Genomic DNA, 23,939 nt, shown 5'->3' with positions numbered 1-23,939 from the left:
TAATATTTATTTATTTCATACTAACAACATTTATTTTTATTTTAGAATTACGAATTACAACTAAACCTAAGTCAGATGCAGTTCCGGTTTTATCAATATCTACCATTCCTCAACAACCAGAATCACAAAAACAGGAACCAAAGAAATGTTCTGTATCTGAAACTACAACAGAAAATTGTTATCGATGTAAAAATTGTAAAAATATAATTTTAGGTCCAAATGCTGAAAATCTGTATGTAGAACATATTTTGACCTGTCTTGATGCAAACAATTTTGAATGTTCAATATGTTTTAAAAAATTTGCCCATAAACGTGGTCTTACTAATCATTTAAGACTTACGCATTTAGTTTTTGACTAAATATTATACAAAATATGATAAACAATAACTTGAAATATATCTACTGATTATTTCATCAAATAAACACTAGTTTTACTTACACTAATAGCTTTTTTTTTATTGTTAGTCTCGGCATAGAGCTTGTAAGATATTTCATTGTTTTTAAGAATAGAATATCCATTTTCTTTTCTTTTATTTAAATTAATTGTTATTTATTACTTTTTAATTAAAATCACAAACCCCTTATACAAAGAGCATAAATAATATTGTTTCAGTAATATTAATAAATAGGAAATAAAAGACTAATTATTTAATTTTTTTATTTAATGTTTTAAGTAGGTAAACGACGAACAATGTTACTGAATTTATGGTACTATAACAAGGTTGTTTTATGAACATAAATGTATAAAGTTCTCCCTCCCATAGTAATAATAATTTAGGTAAATAGTTATGACAGGAAAATTTTAAACACAGCATGTTCTTTAAATGTATATTACTGTTAGTATCTGTTAGTTATATAATAATTTTTGTATTTTTAGTGTATGTTACTATTTATCTAAGATTAAAATCAAAACTTGTTTTTTCTATGCTTTTAAAATGTTTATCCCAATAATCACTGTAACATAAATACTAGTATTATTCTGTTTGTTATTATTATTGATATTGTTATTATTAGTTGTATAGCTATGTGCTTGCTAAGACTAACTGTAGGTGTAGTTTAGTTACAACTTAATTGTATCAATATAATTAATAATTTATACAGTAAGTACATAGTTATGGCTTAGTGAATACTTTTTTGTGGAAATATCATGTAAACAAATATAACCTTATAAGTAAACACTTTTAAATATATAAAAAATGCTTATTGTGCACAATTAATAATTAATAATTAATAATTATTACCGATTGGAAAATGAGAAAACACGATACATGAATAAATCATCAAATAATGAACTTGTGAAAGTAATTGATAATGTATTCTAAGTTTAGTGTGTAGACTTAAATAATAAATAATAAACTGTGAAAAAACCAAACTAATTTATTTATCTATCTATACAGATACTATGTTTTGGCTGACCAAATTGGATCAAATTGTAAAAAACAACCCTTCAATTTGCCCGAAAAATTGTGGTCGAAAATTTGGAGGACAAAATCGAAAAGGTAATCTTAAATTACACCTGCTGAGAGAATGTGGAAAACCTGTAACTTGCCTAATGTGTATGAAAAAATTCAATAATGTACGCAATTTGAAATATCATTTGGGAACTGTTCACAAAATTATTTATAGTTCTTAATATTTAAAGAATATTGATTTGTTGTATGTTTAGTTTTTACTATTATTATGTTAACTATATATATTAATATTCTTATTGACCAAAAATAATATTCTAGACATTCAACATGTTATTATTCAGGTATATTACTTTTAATCGCCCAATTTTCAAAACTCTAAACGGATTTGTTATATCATCTTATTTTTAAAAACATTATACTGGTATAAGATTTATAACATGTATAATAATATGATGTATACTCCATAATTAAAAATATAAATATTGAACATTGATACAAACTTTTTATTAATAACAGTTATTTTTTATTGTCATCCTTTTACAGGAAATACTGATTAGTATTACTGGAATGTTTGATACCCAGTAGGTTTGTTTTATAAATAATATTTTCATATTAAACATATGCTTAAAACTGAACACTAATGAAAGACTTGTTTTGATATTGATTATTAAAATAAATATTATAATAATCATACCGTTAATAGTTATGATTATATTATAAACATATTTGGCTTAAATATTAAATCTTTTTTTTAATTATTATAATTAAATCTTTGTTGGCTGTTGCATTATTTAAACCAAAATAGAAATTAAATAATTATTATTATTGGTGTGGCCTCAGTTTTGGCTGCACAACAAATAATTATATAATATAAAGTGAGATTTTGCCATTTTTTATGTATGATTGAAAAAATTAACAATATCTAAACCAGCTTGAATTATATTATTTTGGGTTGTTATATTCGTTGACTGTATTTGAACATTTTATTTTATTGTGGTGTAATTACTTTTACTTTCAGACTATATGTTAAAAAAGAATGATGTGTACGCTAATGAAAATCCTGTGTATTGCCCGAAAAACTGTGGACGATGTTACAAGGGTATGTGGCGTAAATACAACTTGCAGAAGCACTTGAAATATGAGTGTGGAGTAGCACCACAGTTCAAATGCCTAGCCTGTCCAAAAAGCTTCTCGTTGAAAGCAAATTTGAAAATGCATATGCTAGTTGTTCATAAAATAATTTTAGGAACTAATCACAATACTATGTCATAATAGTTTTTGACCATTATATATTTTGACTTTAATCACATAATAAAGAATGTTAACTTTTAATTAAGTGCCATATATACAATTTGTATATAATATATTATAATTTGCTTACCAATTAATTTTTAATTAGTATTGATTTACTGTTTAAATTAGTGTTTTGTTTTTTTTTTTAAATTTCAAATATATATTTAAATTAAATAGCAAAAAGTGTAAATTAACACTGTTTGTTAATTGAAGCTGTATATTATTATTCTAGTATTTTGATAGGAATACAAATTGAATTCCAGTTAACAACTATAGGTACTGATAATAGTTTAGAATTTAAGCTCAATTCAAGTAATAGTGGTATAAAATTATTATTTTGATGTTGAATAATTTTAGAATTTTTGATTTTGTTATAGTTACCATATTATTTCTTCAGATAAGAGATTTGGTAATTACTCATTTGAGTTTTGTTTATATTAGTTACCAAAAATAAATATATAATACAAGTATAAACATATATATTATAAATTATAATGTTATGTGTATATTATTTTCAAATTTTCTTAATGTTCAACTATGTAAACTTTTTAATACTTATTGATAAGATGTCTTTTTATCAAATTCAGAAATATTAATGAATATATGTGAATAAAATAAAATTTAAAACTAAATTTATAGAATATGTCTTACATACTTTTTTATATAATGCAATATAATTAATAGTATGTTTTTTTTCATGTGACTACGTATAACACATATTATATTGTTGATGTTCACTCATTGACTCCTGGCAACAATTAGTAAATTAATTAAATCATTTAAATCTATACATATTTTACACATTCATAGGTAGTTAACAGGAAATTTGTTAGAAAACTGTAGTTACAATTATCATTAGACATATTATTGAGTGTTAGATATTTTTATGACATTATTGCGCATAAGTATTTATAGAAACTGATACCTATAATTTATGTGAAACTGTGTATCTGGAATTCATGGGATTGTGTTAAAATATTCAACTTTCTGAAAAATTCCTTTTAAATATATAACATTTATAGTATAAGATTCCATTTTTATCCTTAAGTACCTACTTATTAATAAAAACTTGTTTAATCACCTATCACATATCATTTTAAAAAACATATAAATAGTTGCTTTGCTTAAAAAAAAAAATGACCCACGTAATATAACCTTTTATTGGTACCTATTAATTAAGATTAAGCTGTAGTTGCTGTACCAATTGTTACAATGCATGTTTTCAGATCAAAATATACTATTACGCCATGTAGAAGATGCTGCAACATACGATCCGGCGCATTGTCCAATGAATTGTGGGAGGTTTTACAAAGGTCAGCATCGAAAAATAAATCTTCGTCGACACATATTTGAGTGTGGAGTACAACCAAGATTCCCTTGTACCTTATGTATGAAACGGTTTTTCCGAAGGTACCAATTTAAAATTCACATGGAAAAAGTGCACAAAGTATGCCCTTCTAATCTGCACAATCACAATGAAAAGTGAACAGTCTTAATTAAATGGTAGTAAAAAAAAAAAAACTATTACTCGTCAATTTTTATGTATTGTTTGTTTTATAGACTAATAAAATATGGATATTTCAGGATATTTATTCACTTGATCAAATTTAATTAAAGCCATACATTTTATCTCAGTATAATCATTTAATACAATAAGTGTCAATAATATTCATACTGTATTATGTACATATTTATTAATACACTGATAAAAAAAAAATACAGTCGAGTAAAATTAAACCAATAACTTCCATTCTCTGGAAAATCAATATATTTAAACACAGTTTTTTTACAGTAATAAGTATGGAAATAAATTCCAATTGAATGTCATAAGATTCAATTTTTTTTAAAAAATATTTTTTATACAATTAAGTTATTTTAATTTTTAAGATAGTCATTTTTTGATCATATCTTTTAGAACAAAAAAAATATTGAAATTAAATCATGTGATTTGTATCATGCTAACATAACTATTATTCTTTGAAAAACTAATACATATTAAGTTTAATTTGTTTTAACTTAGTTGATTTTTTCACCAAATTAGAATTTCATTTTTTTTTTGATTCTCTTAAAAAAATAAGAAAAAAATGGCAGTCTTGAAAATTTAAAAAACTTAATTGTTTAAAATTATTTTTAAACATTCAATTGGAATTGCCATTCTTATTACTGTAGAAAAACTGCATTTTAAGACATTGATTTGCCATGGAGATACTAAGGGTTAACATGATACTTCTGGGATATTCTGTAAAATAATATACCTATATATTGTTTTTTAATTTAAATTTGCTATATTATTATACATAAGAACCATTTTTTTGTGGTAAATAAAAAAATATTTATAGTTTTTGACAATACTATTTTAGCACTTTTTAATGTTCTTATTTACTATTTTAAATTTGCTATCAAAATTGGGTATGTAATATTTATTAAAAAATGAACTTTCAAATATCAAGTTCCTAAAAGTAAAACACGATTGATCTATTAATTTAATCGTGGTTGAGTATGCAAGAGAACTTTTAATTGTTTTTATCCAACTTAGCCATATAGCCAGCCTATAGGTAGCAAATTCAGAATTCATGTGAGGTATGTATAAATAAATCATAAATATTAGTTTTTGTTAAACCTAAATTCTTTAGTTCAAATATAATAACTATGAATATTCTTCAAACAAGAAACATGAATATGATTAGCAAAATTGTTCTAATAATAGTAATAATACTAATCTGATATTTTACTAATACTGAAATATTGCGTTATAGGTATCATTCAAATTAATGGTGGACGTGATAATATTTTACTCGCAAATTAATTTATGTTACCTATTAAGTACGTCTTGTATGTTAAATAAATATGTACAAATGTTTTCATAAAAATCGATGTCTATATTCTGTTTAGCGAGAGACTATCCCGCGCACTGACAAAAACTGGTTCCCCCACGCAATACCCAGCCATTGGGGAACCGGTTTTGATAGCATGGTGACGCGGAGGGATGCGCAGAACGGCGTGCTCTCTCTCTGTACAGAGTATAGAAGGACTACAATCGTAATTTTAAGATTTTTTTCGTTATTCTTTTTGCAGTATATTGTTTTCATATTATAATATATTATATTAGAAATTATAAGTTTTGCGATAAATGACATGCCGCTTTCGTGGTAGATAATAGGTTTATTTTATATACATATATACATAGCTTAAATGATAATCATTTCGCTTCCAAAATGTTTTGTTCAAAATATTTAATAAAGGCAATACTGACATTGGTTACACATGGGTTAATATCCATTTTGATTATGTTTACAGGTGTGTTGACAAATGTTCAAAAGGTATTGGAATCCGACCCAGTTCTGTGTCCAAATTATTGTGGTCGTCTCTACAGGGGTCCACAGCGAAAATGTAATCTAAGAAAACATTTGAAACTTGAGTGTGGAGTAGCACCCATGTTTTCGTGCAGAATATGTTTAAGAAGATTTACTAGAAACGAAAACTTAAAACGACATTTAGTAATTGTTCATAGAACAATAATAAATATTAAGTGAGAACTTATGTGACTGTAAAACTGTTGAAGTTCACGGGTTAGTTGATTTAACTGACAATATTTTTTAGTAATATCCATGCAAGTTTTCATTGACGTTTCAGTATCCATTCTTGAAGTGGTATCTATCAACTGTATCTGAAATCTAGTTGCACCACAATATTTTATACTGCAAAAGATAAAGATATAAAGTGGTGAATTTTTATTGTTGTTAATAATAATTTAATTTATTTTAATTGGAATAATTTTTAATATTACATGTGATATAAATTTTATATTGTATATAATATTTTTATTGTCTGAAAAGATATTTTAAAAAAAAATACTCTTGACTTATAATAAAAAAAATATTATTGTAAGTTGCGTATTAACAAATCAACATTATTTTTAGTTTTAATGAATAATGTATAAAAAATAATGCTATCCATGGTAGTAGGTATTGTATTTTGTTAGCAATGAAATTTGTATCTTACAATAGTTTTAATTTTTATACGCAATAGGAATTTACTTGATTAATTTGAAATATCATATTATACAAAACATAATTTATACAATACAGTTGTACATACATGCTGTTTCACAAATTCATTATTCTTGAAGATAATATAAAATGCAAGTTGTGTACAAGATACTAGTTACGTAAATAAATAATGTAAATTAGTTGATATAGAATTGATTGGTTGACCACTATTTATGAATTAATAAACATATAAACCTATACTGCAGTATTCTACTTATTATGTATTTTATTTCAGCAGTATAATTACTTATATATGTTTTCTCGCGTATAAATCTGTGATATTTGTTTAATTATTATTAATCAACTAATTTTTTTAGGTTGAAGACCTTTCATTAATGCCTATTATATATATTGGCCACATTGTGTACAATATGTGAATTGTTTACACGTATTTTTGTACATATATACCATAATATTAGTGGATAAATAAATTAGATTTTGATTAAACCAACTAAAGTATTAATATAACATACAGCTTATATATTATATATAATTTAAATTTAATTTAAATTAACTCCTCACTAAAATGTTTTTTTTAAAACGAATAAATTATCACATTAAAATTTAACATGTGTATTTGTTTTATAAACCCTAATGACATGCAATGTAATAAATTGTAATTAAGTGCTTTTTTTGTAATTTGCATGAGAACCTATTACAAAAGAGGCGTATTTAGGTTTTTCAAAAAGAAATAATGGAATTTTATTTGAAGGATATAAGGATAAAGTATATTAATGTTATAATAGTTATTGAAACAAAAACCCAAGTATAAACATTTAGTTCAATGTGTATAATCCTAATAAACTGCACAAAATGCAAGTTAGAAACAAAATTTAGTAGCATAGCAGTCTAAATTAATTATTTTTAGTCGATGATATAAAACAATTTTAAAGTGGAAAATGCTCTGATGTTCATAAGGTGTCTAGAGAAGTAACTGTAATGAACGTGTTAAATTTTAATTCAGTGATAATATGTTGTCACATTGTATACAAAAAACGATTCTGTGCAGACAGTCTTTCAGCCTTTTATATTACTAAGTATATTTTATGATATTAGGTATTGTGATTAAAGTAATTTATTGTACTACTAAAGTATTAATATAACATACAGCTTATATATTATATATAATTTAAATTTTATTTAAATTAACTCCTCACTAAAATGTTTTTTTAAAACGAAATAATTATCACATTCAAATTTAACATGTGTATTTGTTTTGTAAACCCCAATGACATGCGATGTAATAAATTGTAATTAAGTGCTTTTTTTTGTAATTTGCATGAGTACCTATCACTGGAAGTAATTAATTAATATTATTGGTAATCAATATATTACCTATTTTCTGTTATTATCATTTATAAATTAAATATTAATTTGTTTTGCATTTTACACTGTTGTAGCTACCATGTTTGAAAGATTAACCTTGGAAGATCCTGTTTTTTGTCCATATGCTTGCGGCCGGTCGTATAGTGGAAAAAATCGTAAGGGTAATCTAAAAAGGCACTTGTCATTCGAATGTGAAGTTACATCTTTATTCAAATACAGTTGTGATATTTGTTTAAAAAAGTATACAAGAAAAGAAACTTTAACAGTCCATCGAGTAAATTCACATAATGTCCATTAAAATATAGATTTAATAGTTCCACAATAGAATAATGTTATGTTGTCAAAATATGAATCATTATTCATCATAGATTTTTTTTATTGAAGTGAAGTATGTGATTTACTGATATCAATTTTTCAATTATTTTTATACGCATACATATTATGTACACTCGTTTTACTGTAAGGTGGGTGCACACGATGCGGCATAGGTATGACGTCACCAATTTGTTTTTTTTGTGCCGTGTGGCAACATTTTCTATTGCCCTACTCTATGCAGTCTACATCAATGAATGTGCCGCATCTGTATGGACATATTTTCTGCAGTTTGGTGGCAAATATTTGACTGTCCTCAATACAAATGCTCTTTTGTCAAGTGAACCCGTATTTTCCACTCAACTTAAGTTACTCAAGTTAAAATTAGTAATTATATATTTTATATAGGTATTGATTTAAAAGTTCCTATACATAGCAAAGTAAAGCATATTACCTAACCTGGAGGAAGTTTATATTGAATACATAGATATGTCTAGTTTAATACATAAATGTGTGACTATAGAGCGATTATTGTAATTTGTGTTAGTTATGTAAAAGGCTAAATAAACAAATCAAAATTTAGATTAATAATTGAACATACAAAAGTAATGTTTGTTTAAATGCTCATCAGTACCTAAAGTTATCATATAATAATTTGGTTGTGATTGGTCCAAAAATAATGTTAATGGAATATTCTCCAAATCTAAATCTATTTATTTTAATTTTATAATCAATTGGTCACAATTTAATATACTCTATTTACTGCCACCCGCATATTATTTCTCCGTCTTACAGACCGTAAGTAGGTACATCATAGTAAATTTGTGTTCAGCAGTACCAATTGTGTGTAATAACTTTTAATAATAGAGAGAATTTACTTATTACCAAACTGAAAAGTGAGAACACCATCTGTGCTTACTCATGGGTTTTTACGATATTTGAATTTTTGGTCAAGTTATGAGTATGTAAAATATTACAAATTAAAAATGCTCATAACTCGCTCGAAAATTAGAATATTGTAAAAACCTCATAATTAAGATAATGTTTGATAACAGATCAATTCAATTTTTTATTAAAGATTACTAAACAAAATTGGAACTGCTGAACACAAACTTGTACGAGACAAGTACTCTTGCAGGTGTGGGTGGGTGTCCTCATAAAAAATTTAAAATACAATTTAAGTTTAACATGTACCTATTATACAATATTATAAAATTACGTATGTTGAGGACTCAAAGTGTATTTTGTATATATATTAGGACATTATGTAATACTTTTTCATATTTCTAGTTTTAAAATAAAATGTTTATGTGTTTATATCTATAGCGTAAATTGTATGTGCACTGATATTGAAGTAAGATAATTATGAAATGTATTTATATTTAATTGGTATAATATAAATAATATTGCAGAGACTTGTACATTATATCAAATTATGTACATTTAAAAATTAAATGCTGTTTATATATTTAAAAAATATAATATAATATATTATGTATACATATACTGTTAAATTATCATCTTTGGTTTATGTATTCATCTATGGTTCAATGTATGAAATATGCAATTATATATCATTAATTATAATTAATTGTATTTGTATAAATTTATCGTTATCTGTAAATTTGATCACCAAAAAAAAATATTGAATCATTTTAAATTAAAGCAGTACAGTGTAAAGATATTAGAAAATGCAAATAATAACGCGTACATTTTATACAGCTTTAAAAACTAACTAATCTGTATCTCAGTTTATTACCTACTAAAATTATTGATTTATATTTCAGATCAAGAAACCATAATGCAGTTACTGGAAAGCGTCCCTGACTGTGATCCAATGTTTTGTCCAAATTTTTGTGGTCGTTCTTATAAAGGAAAATACCGCAAACACAATCTCAAACGTCATATGATGTTATCTTGTGGAGTGAATGCACAATTTGAATGCACATTTTGCCAAAAACGATTTAGGTCAAATCAAATATTAAAGGTTCATTTAGCCTACGTTCATGACATACTTCCAAATTCATAAGCAAAATATAAATAATTAAATAAAAACATTTCTTGAGAAAATATTTTTGTTTTGAATTTAAATATATTGTATAACTCATATTAAAATAGTACCTAAACGTTATTTCAATGGCTTGTTTAGCCATCACAAGTGTCCTCGCGTAGAAAATACTCAAAAAAGACGATAAAAACAAACCTACCTAGTACCCCTCAACAAAGGTACAAACAGCAAAAACAATTTCAAATATCATATGAATTATGCATGTGGCAACAGTCCAAAATTTTAATGTAAATTTTGTAGAAAACAATTTAGCATAAGCGACTGTTATGATATTATTTAGCCACTGCTCATCAAAATGGTATACTTTGAAAAATCAGATTTTGTAAAATAAATGTTGCATTTGGAGTTTTAATTTATTATTTTTATTGTCTTAAAATACTAACTAGGTATAATACCGACGACAACAAAAGTGGCATAAGTTTTTCAAAAGAAAGAATGCAATTTTATTTATAGGATAAAATAATGAAATATATTAATTTAAATATTATCTTACCTTAGTTATTGAAACAAATATCCAATTATAAAATGTAGTTCGAAGAGGATCAATCCTTAAATAACTCTCATTTAAATAGGCAAATAGCAAGTTAAAACCAAATTTAGTATCAGCTATGGCAATGTAATTAACTATATTTGTCATTCATATAAATCAATTTAAATATTATATTTTCAGTTAAGTACTTGAATCAATCTTTGGAAAAATATCGAATGTTTTGTCCAAATGGTTGTGGCCGATCATATATCGGGAAAAACAGCAAATACAATCTCAACAAGCATTTGAAGTACACGTGTGGTATTAATCCACAATTTTGTTGTACATTTTGCGGAAAACATTTAAGATCGAAGCAATCGTTGCAGTGTCACATGTCCAGTGTTCATCTAAAAATTATACTTTAGAACATATATTTTTGTAAAATAAACTTTGTAATTATAATTTATTATTTCAATTGTACTAATATACTAACTATGCCTACTTATGTTTAGGATATACTGACAACTACAAAAGAGGCGTATTTAGGTTTTTCAAAAAGAAATAATGGAATTTTATTTGAAGGATATAAGGATAGAGTATATTAATGTTATAATAGTTATTGAAACAAAAACCCAAGTATAAACATTTAGTTCATTGTGTATAATCCTAATAAACTGCACAAAATGCAAGTTAGAAACAAAATTTAGTAGCATAGCAGTCTAAATTAATTATTTTTAGTCGATGATATAAAACAATTTTAAAGTGGATAATGCTCTGGTGTTCATTAGGTGCCTAGAGAAGTAACTGTAATGAATGTGTTAAATTTTAATTTAGTGATAATATGTTGTCACATTGTATACAAAAAACGATTCTGTGCAGACAGTCTTTCAGCCTTTTATATTACTAAGTATATTTTATGATATTAGGTATTGTGATTAAAGTAATTTATTGTACTACTAAACATAAGTACCTACTACAGTAGGTTAATTTCATTTTTCCGAAAAAGTCATTGTGTATAAAATATTTTAAAAGTTTCAAGTAATTAAAATTTTTAAATAACAACAAAATTACTAAAATCTTTTTTCTTTGTTTAAATATCTAATTTCAACCTAATTTTAACTTACAATGTCTATACAATTAACTGTGTTTATATATTTTTTAATTAACATATTATGAACTATTTATCAGAACCATAATTTTAATTGTTCAATCCTTAGTTATAAATATTACCTAGTAAAAATTTTTTATTAACAATAATTAAAAAAAAACTAATAGAAATCAAAATTATCTTATGACTATAAACAGCCAAATTATCCTCAAAAAAATATGCTAAAAGCATGTTAATAACAAAAGATTTATCAGCGTTGTGGATGTCTAAATTAATTATAGGTATTTTGTCAATGATTTAAAATAATTTAAATACTATATTTTCAGTGAATTACATGAATCAGGCTTTTGGATTGCCTTGTCCAAATGGTTGTGGCCGATCGTACAAAGGTAGAAACCGCAAACATAATCTCAAACGTCATTTGAAGTATGCGTGTGGCATTATTCCACAATTTAATTGTACATTTTGCGGAAAACTATTCAAGCATAAGCGATTGTTACAGAATCATTTAGTCAATGTTCATCAAGAAAAGATACTTTGAATAGTACATTCATGTAAAATAAACTTTGTGTTTGGAATTTAAATATATTATTTCAATTGTATTAAAATACTCAATATACCATATCTATGTTCAAGAAATACTGACGGCTACTAAAGTGGTTTATTTAAAAAACAATGAATGCAACCATATTTAAAGGTTATTAGTATGAAATATATTTGTTACAGTAAAAGTACGAATAGTGGTAAAACATAATTATTATCTATTATATTTAAGTTGAAATCTAAATCCTTAAAATCGATCGTTGTAAAATGAACGCAATAGTTTCAATTTCGTTTTATAATAAATTATAGTAATAATAATAATAATAATAATTTCAGACTATATATATTAATTAATATTCAGCATAAAAAATATCAGACAACGGCTAAACAATTTCGGACTTTTACTAACACTGATTGTTTATCTTAAGATTTACCAAATCTCGTTTGTAATAGTCCAAACTACAAAAACCATTCGAGGTTTGACTAAACTATTTTGTGTATCCTAGGTTTTACCAAAATCAATTGGTAAATGTCTGAAATTCCGGTAATTTACCGGTAAATCCTAGGTTTTTTATGTAATTTATTTTAATGTTATAAAAGTTATTTAAAAAAACAAAAACAAAAACCCAAGTATAAAAATTTATATTGCTCTGCTCAGATTCTTAAGTTAAATTGTAAGAGATATCAATCCAAATAATCCTCAAAACATTCTAAAAGCACGTTAAGAACAAAATAAGTAACTCATTCTAGCAGTCTATATTAGCTATACTTTGTTCAAGATTTATCATAATTTAAATATTTTATTTTTAGATAGTTACATGAATCAGTCTTTTGGAGAAAATTCATTGTCTTGTCCAAGTGGTTGTGGCCGTTCGTGCAAAGGAGGAAACCGTAAAAACAATCTCAAATATCATATGAAGCATGATTGTGGTATAACTAAACCCCGGTTTTATTGTAAATTTTGCGAAAAACAATTCTGGCATAAGCGATCATTACAGTTTCATTTAGTCAATGTTCATAAAGAATATTAACTGAAAAAAATGTTTTTTTTTTAAATTTAACTTACTATTTGTAATTTAAATTGTATTGAAATTACTATCTAGGTATATAATACTTATGTAGTTATGTTTGGGTAATGTTGTCAGATTCAAAATTAGAATATTTAGATTTTTCAAAAGAAAGAATGGAAATTTATTTAAAGGATAGAATGTATTAATTTAATTGTAAACCAAAATATATAAATTTGGTTCAAAGAGAGATCAATTTTAATAACACTCAAAATAATCTTTAAAACCAGTGAACCACTGTAACATTTTATTACCTGTCCAAAGTAGTACAGTAAAACTTCTGTTAACGGTCACCTCTATATGACGGTCACCTCCATGTAACGGTCAATTTTTTTGGTCCTGTCGAGTGTTATCCTACCTCTGTAGGACGGGCACCTCTAAATAACGGTCATTATTTACAGTCCCTTCGCTGACCGTTATATGGAAGTTCTACTATACTAGACTCTTTGTTTTCGATAAGATTTAGGGTGATACCAGGTATGTCTGTATTACATTTAAAAATTATGAAACTCTTTGAAATATTATATTATTATCAATTAATTAATGAATCAGGATTTTGAAAAATATTCATTATTTTTTCCAAATAGTTATTGGCTGATTATATGAAGGTACAAATCGCAATAACAATGCGTGTGACCACAATTTCTTTTTACATTTTTACAGAAACAATTTAGGCCTAAATGTTAGTTGCATGATCAGTTGGCCAATGTTTATGAATACATTAATGAATACATTTTTGTAAAATAAATGATGTATTTGGTTTTATTTTATTATTTATACTAGGTTATCTATCTATATGTTTAGATAATACTTAATACGTTTCAAAATAGAGAATGCATTTATTTAATACTTATGAAAATTAAGTGTTTTAATTTTTAATATTATAATAGTTATAGAAATTGAATCATCTTTTCGAAAATACACAAAGGAAGCACGTTATAAACCAAATTTAGATCATTGACATTTATAAAATAACTTTATTTTATTGACGATACTAAGAAATTGTATGTTCTATTTTCAGTTGATTGCATGAATAAGACTTTTGAAAATGATCCGATGTTTTGTCCAAATGGTTGTGGCCGATCGTATAAAGGTACAAACCGCAAAAACAATCTCAAACATCATTTGAATTATGCGTGTGGCATTAATCCACAATTTCAATGTACAGTTTGCCAAAAAAAATTCAGAAAAAACCAATCATTGAAGTATCATATGATAACAGTTCATCAAACATGCATATTTTAAAAATAAAATAAAGTGTAATGTAAAAAATAAAAATAAAGAATTGAACAATAATTACAGATTTTATAACTATTATTTTCAACTACTCAAATGTTATATATTAAAAATAATAATAATAACTTAGTTTTAATTTGAAGAAAGGTAAAACTTAATTTTTATATTAGTTGTATATTTCTATTCAAAGTCAGCAAATTCTATGTAACTATATCCCCGTGGACCGTCCTTACAGTTTATTCCCGTGAATGTACCATCATAATTTATCAATATGACTTATCAGTTAACCTGTATTAAGAACATAATACAAATGACATTTGCTACTAAACTATGTTATATTATTAAAAAATGGATAAGTATTACATATTTAACAATAGTAACGATTATCAAGTTTTTAGTTATAGCTCATTATAGGGATATTTTAATTTTCCTAGACCACGGCCAACGTATAAAATCTTGAACTATAACGCTCTCATTTTCCAACTCATTAGTTTCTATAGCGAGAGACATATTTATGGGGGGAGGAAGGTAGAGGCCTGATCGCCCCAGTATTAGTTTTTAGGGATTATTGGCATTATTGTGCAAGGCTATAATCTCCTGTTAATGAAGAGCTATATAAATTACCTTAAATTTTTTAATATATCCCAATTGAAATATTATTCAAATTAAAGAAAAAGGTAAACAGTTAAGAAAAAACAGACCAGATTTATCATTTTCAAACAAATATATGATAGTGAATTATCACCCAAGCCCCAAATGTCTGAATACGTCTGCTATAACATTAAACAAATCATAGTAATCCATTAATTGAATTCGGAAGACTTCCGATTTATTTTTATCTTGCATCCGCACAACTACTATGCTGAAGTGACTATCTTTATGTTTAACTTACTATATTTGTTCCTACTTTACATTGAATGTAAAATATGTTGTGGTTGTTGGAAACTTATTAAATTCAATATTTAATATTTGAGGCAAATTATTAATGTTCATGTATTATATGTTGTATAATTATTTTTAGCTTGCTATATGTAATGCATAATAATCAAAATCAACATTAATCATAATGCGCTTTGGTTTTTTCATATCAATTATATTTGGTCAATAAAATAATACAATTTAAATGTTATATTTGCAGACGATACCATAACGGAATTATTATGTAAAGCTAGTGAAAATGACCCAATATTGTGTCCATACAATTGTGGTACTTTGTTTAATGGAAGATATCGAAAAAAAAATCTAAAAAGACATTTAAATTATTCATGTTTTGTTAACCCAAAACTAGAGTGTAAATATTGCAAAAAAACAATTAGAAATAAAAGATCATTAGATTATCATATGATGACCAATCATCCAGAACTTATAATTTAACGAAGGTTTAAAGGGAATATCTTAAATTAATATTATTTGTATTTAAATATGTAGAACTATTTTGATTTTATAAATAAAGTACATTTTGATTTAAAACAATACTGATTTGTTTTATTTGTTTCAAAACAGTGGTGTATAATGTGGGGGGAGGCTGAACAACAGTAAATCAGAATTTGATATCGGTTACCTTATACTATGGTTGTTATTACTATATCCTGTCAACGTAATAACCTCTACAAATAATTGATAATACGCAAAATATTTCTTCAAAACTGTTTTCAGAAATATCATGGTTTGTACTTTGCCTTTTATTATACAAAATGTATACAATAACATGGCCAATAGGGCTTCCCCCTGAGTACACCACTGTTTCAAAATACATTATACATAACTTCATCTATATATTTTAATACAAATTCTGCTGATTGTATTTCAATTTCTTCCGCTATGTTTAAAATCACGATTCAACGTAAGATATCAGAAACCGGACCACTCTGGAATTTGACACTGAAAAAATATGTTCAAAGTCAGGTTTTATAGAAAGATAGTAAAGATATTACCGAAAATGCTCATTGTAATAGGCCAACCTATTTCAAAGGTTCAACAATTTCATATAATCATATGTGGTTTTTATTATAATAAATAATTAACTATATAACATAAATAAAGTTTTTTTTAAAACATAATATTCTTTAAATGACTGTTTAGCTGTGTTGTATTGTAGAAAAGAAACATTTAGTATCAGCTGCTTAGCCATTCTTAAGAAATTATGTATCTCAACATCAACTACTGTGTACATTGTATATAGTATATATTTTATACTTGGCCAACAAATTAAAAAAAAAAACTATAATGTTATGTTTGCAGAGAATACCATGATGGAATTATTAAATAAAGTAAGTGAAAATGATCCTGTATTCTGTCCAAATGGATGTGGTCATTCATATGTGGGCATTCACCGCAAACACAGTCTCAAAAAGCATTTAGTTTATGCATGCGGAAAGAATCCACAATTTCATTGTATGTATTGTCAAAGACAATTCAGGCATAAGCAATCGTTACAGTATCATTTAACCACTATTCATCAAGAAAATATACTTTAAAAAATATTATTTTTGTGATATAAACTTTGTAATTATAATTATAATTTATTATTATATTTTATTAAAATACTAATTTGTTTTTATGTTTAGGAAATGCAGACTGCTACAAAAGTGGCATATTTAAGTTAATCGTAAATAATGAAATTAATTTTATTTAAAGGCTATAAGGATTAAGGATGCAATATATTACTTTCAGTATTATAATATAGTAGCAATTGAAATGTAAGCCTACATATACATTTTTAATCCAAAGACTGATCAATCCTAATAATCTTCACTTAATTATTTATTTATTTCAAACATTAATTATGCAAAAAGCTCGTTAAAAACAAAATTTAGTACCAATCACAACACTAAGGCATTCCAAATTATCTATATACTTGTTGTCAAATGTCAATGATATACAATAATTTAAATATTATATTTTCAGTTAAGTACTTGAATCAATCTTTGGAAAAATGTCAAATGTTTTGTGCAAATGGTTGTGGCTAATCATATATCAGGAAAAAATAGCAAATACAATCTCAAACAGCATTTAAAATACACGTGTGGACGTGTGGTATTAATCCATAATTCTGTTGTACATTTTGTGGAAAACATTTAAGATCTAAGCAATCGTTACAGTGTCACATGTCCAGTGTTCATCAACAAATTATACTTTAGAACATATATTTTTGTAAAAAAACTTTGTATTTGGAATTTAAATGTATTATTTAAATTTTATTTAAATACCACCTACATTAAATGTAGGTTTTATAATTTCAACGGATACAATAATAGTTACAAGATGTTAGGTCTTTCCAAAAGGAAAAAATAAATTTTATTTACGGTTATGACTTACAAGGAATAAGAATGAAATATTTTAATGTTATATTATAACAGTACTTACCTTATTGAAATATAAAAATTTAGTTCAAAGAGTGATCAATCCAAATGATCCCCATGTAAATACATAAAACCCCCATTAAAAATACATTTTAGTATTGGAGCAGTCTATATTAATTATTTGTTCAATGATATAAAATAATTAAAATATTATATTTTCAGTTAAGTACATGGATCAAACTGTTGAAAAATATCGAATATTTTGCCCAAATGATTGTGGAAGATCATATATTGGTAAAAACCGCAAATACAATCTCAAACATCATTTGAATTACAAGTGTGGCGTTAATCCACAATTTCAATGTACAGTTTGCCAAACAAAGTATAGAAACAACGAATCATTGAAGTGTCATATGATGAAAATTCATCAAATATGTATATTTAAATTATCAAAAATGAATTAATTACAAAATAAATATAGTTTCTGATTTTATGTTTATTATTTTTATTTAACTATAATTAATATTAAAAAAAAAATTAATTATAACTTTTAAGCTTAAATTTAAAGCAGGGGTTGGCAACCTTTTTGGTGTCAAGGGCCAAAAGATAAAAATAAATTTTTTCACAGGCCATAATTTGAATACACCTTATTTTATTTAAACGAAATATTGTAGTAATTTAAAATTTAATTTATTTAAATACATCACTGATTGGTACATTAATTATCGAGGTATCTACAAACAAAGTTATAATAATAATTACACGTAATAATAATAATAAAAAAATACATAGTAAAATATAGTATAATATTGGAAAAAATAAATAAATAAAAATTAATGTGATTTTTGAGTTTGAATAGCATCAACAAGTGTATTGATAGCAGGTTTTATTTTCGATGTAGAAATTCTCAATACAGCGTTTAAGTGACCATCGGTTAATCGCGAAACATATTTGCTTTTCCGATATTTCATTAGGGAAAAAGTTTGTTCACAAATATAAGTGCTCCCAAATATGGTCAACATTTTTTTAGCAAAATATTTTATTTTGCTAAATTTTGTTTCACAGAGACTCGAATAAAACTGAATTAAATTATTACAATCACGAAAAGCGGTTTTAAGACATTCGTCACTTTGCAACTCAATAATTTCCATTTGTAAACAGCTTTCAACGTCATCAATATCAACTACAAACGGGTTCTGAAATAATTTAATTTTGAGGTCAATTGAATAAAAATCAGAAAATCTGGTTGAAAATTCATTTTGTAATTTTTCAATGATACTCATAAATTTTACTTTAACTTCTTCCCAGTTACATTGTTGAAATGTTTCCATGGCTTTTTTACAACAAACAAAATGATCTAATTTTTTTTCATCAATATGCTTGTAAAAAGTTCGGTCCAATCTTCTTTAAAAATACGATGCTCATCGTTAATTTTTCGTTTAGGAGCCATAGAGTTACACGTACAAAAATTTGAAACACAGAATTGAGACGATTACACTTCACTAGAAAATCAATTCAGTAATACTAAGTCGTATTTCGTTTTGTATAATATAATTATTATCAATGTTTAACGAAACGTAGATAACATGTACAATGTTTCTATACATAATATCTATTTTTGTTCAATAATTGTATAACTAACTTCTCGTGAGAAATCCCAATTTTTATCAGCAAAGATAACGTGTTGTATAATATTTTTAAACTAACTATAAATTATTATCGCGGGCCGCATAAAATTGCTACGCGGGCCGCGGGTTGCCGACCCATGATTTAAAGCATACTAAAACTTGATTGGTTTTCTTATGGTTTTAGGTTTTAGGATATTCTAACTATATCTTCGTTGGCCGTCGTATCCATCATACGCCCATGTAATTCGTAACTGGGATCCTTTGTTTGTACCATTATTGATAATGGTACAAACAAAGGATCCCAGGAACAAATATCTTATTTTATTTTATACAAAAATATATAACCACATCAAATTTAGTTCATTTAAGTTCAAACCGTTAGCTTTATTAATTTAATAAGGTATCTCCATATAAACAACATTCTAATCCATCTTAATTTGTGATTTTTGTACAAATTATAAATTTGACTCTGGGCCACATACAATTTAATACTTATTTATTAATATGATGGCCACATCGCGGCCCCCAGGGCCTTGGGTTGCCGACCCCCTGGCCTCAACAACAATAAGTGTTAAAACCCGTAAACTAAAACATGCTCGATTAGTGTATTTTCCCAAGTTGTTTGTTACCATAACACTGAAAAATAGTAAACCATTTATTGAATTCGGAAGGCTTCTGATTATTTTTTAACCATCCTCCACGCAGTTACCAAGCTGGAGATGAAATATTTCGTGTTTAACTCAGTCAAAATCATAAAAGACATTTATAGCATTATATGTACTTCATTAACCGACAATTTGAAAGTCAATTTAAAAAAAAAAAAAGTTAATTTGAAAAACTTTTTTGTCCTTGTTTCAAAATAAATTATACTTCACCGATACATTTTAATAAAAATATTTAAATTGTTTTTCAAGTAGGTATATAATTGTGGAATATCTAAAGCAAAAATGTATTTCGGTCTAACTCATGATATTTTATGGTATGCGGTAGGTAACAATGAAAATTTTTGGAAGCATCCATTTTATTTTTATTTTATTTTATTTTATTTTATTTTTGTTTAAAAGTTCACGTTGGAACACGTTTCTACTATATCTACAGATTGGTCTTGTTTTCAATACATTCTGTCTAATCGGTGTTTTTGACTCCAAATTCCAATGCCTTCTGCAGTTCTACAATGTTGAAAATTGGTATTGATATCAGTAATAAAAACAACTAACATTGATCATTGAAATATGTTCATAGTAAATGGCAAACTATGAATGCTTTAAAACTTTGATATTTGGTTTTTATTATAACTACTAAAAATTCTAATTAATATAAATAAACTGTTCTTTAAGATGTATTCATGCAATGGCTGAATGGCTGTGTTATATTGTAGAAAAGAAACATTTAGTATCCATAGCTTTAACCATTTTAAAGATGTTATGTATCTCACTTCAACTAAAGTCTAAATTATTGTATACTTATAGTTAGCCAATTAAATAAAACAACTAAAATGTTATATTTACAGAGAATGCCATGATGGAATTATTAAATAAAGTAAGTGAAAATGATCCTGTGTTCTGTCCAAATGGTTGTGGACATTCATATATTGGTACACACCGCAAACACAATCTCAAAAAACATTTGATATATGCATGTGGCAAAAATCCACAATTTCAATGTGTAGTTTGCTTGAGAAAATTTGCTCGCAAGCATACTCTAAAAAGCCATTTACTATCTATTCACAAAAAAATTTTTAATTCTTATTTGATTTAATATTATATAGCTTTAATGTAAATAACAAACATTTTCCAAACTGAAATAATACATGAATATTTTATTAAATATATAATATTTTATTTAGCACTACACTCAGGTAGGTCAGTTCAATTTTCCTTGTATTATAAGTATTTTAATAATTTATATGTATTATGTACAATACACTATTCATATTCAATTTCTTTCAAGACTAAATGTAAACATTTAACAACTAACAAAACATGATGCTTATTATACATAAAAAAAGTTTATAGATCATAAATAACAAAAAATGCTTTTTAAATAACACACATATTACATAATATAGTGTATTTACTTCTTGTATAAAGAGTGGAATATAGTATAAAGATAATAAAATACAACTTTTTTTAATGTTTAATTTTTAATTAGCAATAAAAAATTGTATATTTAAAATTGTATTTACACACATTTTTTTATTGTGTATTGTAACAACACATGGTAAGTACACAAATGCACTGCTATGAAATTAAATTTAAAAAATAAACTTAAAATATTTATGTTTAAATACAAAGATAATATTAAATTTTTTATTGTGAAAAATAACTTTGTAACTTGGTGATGTATATTATAATTGTTAAAATTAATTCATAATCTTAAGAACTTAGGACCTTTTAAAGGAATGATATATTTCAGTATTGTACAACTAAACTATACTTAGTAATAATCTAAAATAATTTAAATGTTACATTTTCAGAGATTGTTATGAATGAGTTATTAAATATGGCTTGTAAATACAACCCAGCATTCTGCCCAAATGGATGTGGTCATTCATATAATGGCACGGAACGTAAGAAAAATCTCAAAAAACATTTGATATATGCATGTGGCCAAAATCCACAATTTCAATGTAAAGTTTGCTTCAAAAAATTTGTTCGCAAACATACTTTAAAAATACATTTATTATGTGTTCACAAACTAATTTTGAATTCTAAATGTACTTAATATTATATAGTTTTTATATATACATAGCATACATGTTTAAAACTAAATTAATATATGAATATTTCATTTTACTTGGCACTAGGTACACTGAGTTCAGCTCATTGTGACTTGTATCATAAGTGTTTTAATAAAATATACATGTATGTACAATTATATACTATTCATATTCCTGTATATGAATATTATACTCAATTATTCCTCCTAATTTGAAGTTTCAACTTTTTAATGAATGATCCCTTAGTCAGACATGTGTTCTTTAAAAAATTATGTTTATCATTGGCCTTAATACAATTTTCTTGTGTTTGTATATTATATTGTCATCATTTTACTGTTATAACTACTTCTGTATATTATATTGTTATTTCAATTGTCGATACCTGTGTTATAAGTGTTTAGGCGTAAATTTATAAAACTAAATATTTTTCAAGACTACATGGAAAACTTTAGTAACTAACAAAAAAGTGTAGTAGAATTGTTACAACACATGATAGGTACATAAATACACTGCTAAGAAATTAAATTTAAAATATAAACTTAAAATTATGTCACTTTAAATACAAACATAATGTTTTTTTTGTTGTTGTATAAAACAGTATTTTGTAACTTGGTGCCATTTATATTTTAATTATTTAAAATAAATTCATACAGTGAGAACTTTATCCCTTTTAAAGGGCTGTTATATTTCGGTATTGTAAAAACTAAACAATATTTAGTTAATAATGTAAAATAATTTAAATGTTATATTTTAAGAAAATTATATTATAAACAAGTTAATAAATATGGCTATTGAAAAAGACCCAGTATTCTGCCAAAACAAATGCATATATGGCTATTCATATAAAGGCACAGAACGCATATGCAATCTAAAAAGACATTTGAAACATTGACGTGGTATGCACCCAAAATTCCAATGTATTGTAAGCCATAAAAAATACAGAAAAAAGGATTCGTTGCAGTATTATATGACGACTATTCATAAAACATACTTAGTACGTTACATAATTAGAAGAAGAAGAAAATGTTGCATTATTTTGGTTTTATTAAATGTCTATTATATATAATTTGGAATAATGCATCGAAAAACTATGTGATTTTAATTTTTCACTTAGGATATAGGATATTAGATTCATTTAAGATTTTCACTTTATTTGTTATAATGGGAGAATGATCAGTCCACTTTCCCGAATTTTGTTGCCCAATTCATATTAACTTAATACAAATATGTTAAAATTTAAGAAATCTCACATGTTGATGATTCAGAATTCATATCAGTTTTCAGAAGTATTATTGCATTATTAGGTCTATCGATAGAATTGACAAAATTTACTTTTAGCCAAAAAAACAAACATTCTGAAACGTTAACCCGCGTAACTGTGCGGTCGTCAATTATTAGTACGCACAC

The 23,939-nt window shown here is 25.4% G+C and overlaps 2 protein-coding genes across 2 annotated transcripts; both read left to right on the top strand.

Moving 5' to 3' along the window:
• Positions 1-1,393: 1,393 nt before the first annotated feature.
• On the top strand, positions 1,394-6,509 carry LOC132952476 (zinc finger protein 2-like; the record flags this gene model as incomplete). Its single annotated transcript, XM_061024784.1, has 3 exons — positions 1,394-1,499; positions 2,431-2,511; positions 3,932-6,509. Coding segments are annotated over 3 exons (447 nt in total), but the record flags the coding sequence as incomplete, so codon positions are not given.
• A 1,575-nt stretch (positions 6,510-8,084) lies between these two features.
• LOC132952475 (uncharacterized) lies at positions 8,085-21,331 on the top strand. The gene is made up of 4 exons (XM_061024782.1): positions 8,085-8,769; positions 10,180-10,417; positions 11,142-12,734; positions 13,391-21,331. The coding sequence occupies exons 1-3, from the start codon at positions 8,718-8,720 to the stop codon at positions 11,236-11,238; spliced, it is 387 nt and encodes a 128-aa protein (XP_060880765.1). The 5' UTR covers positions 8,085-8,717; the 3' UTR covers positions 11,239-12,734; positions 13,391-21,331.
• Positions 21,332-23,939: the final 2,608 nt, after the last annotated feature.

The sequence above is a fragment of the Metopolophium dirhodum genome, chromosome 9 (genome assembly GCF_019925205.1).
Source record: "Metopolophium dirhodum isolate CAU chromosome 9, ASM1992520v1, whole genome shotgun sequence".
In the NCBI taxonomy this organism is placed as follows: domain Eukaryota; kingdom Metazoa; phylum Arthropoda; class Insecta; order Hemiptera; family Aphididae; genus Metopolophium; species Metopolophium dirhodum.
The sequence above is the reverse complement of the archived record's forward strand: the minus strand, read 5'-3'. Positions and strand labels throughout refer to the sequence as shown.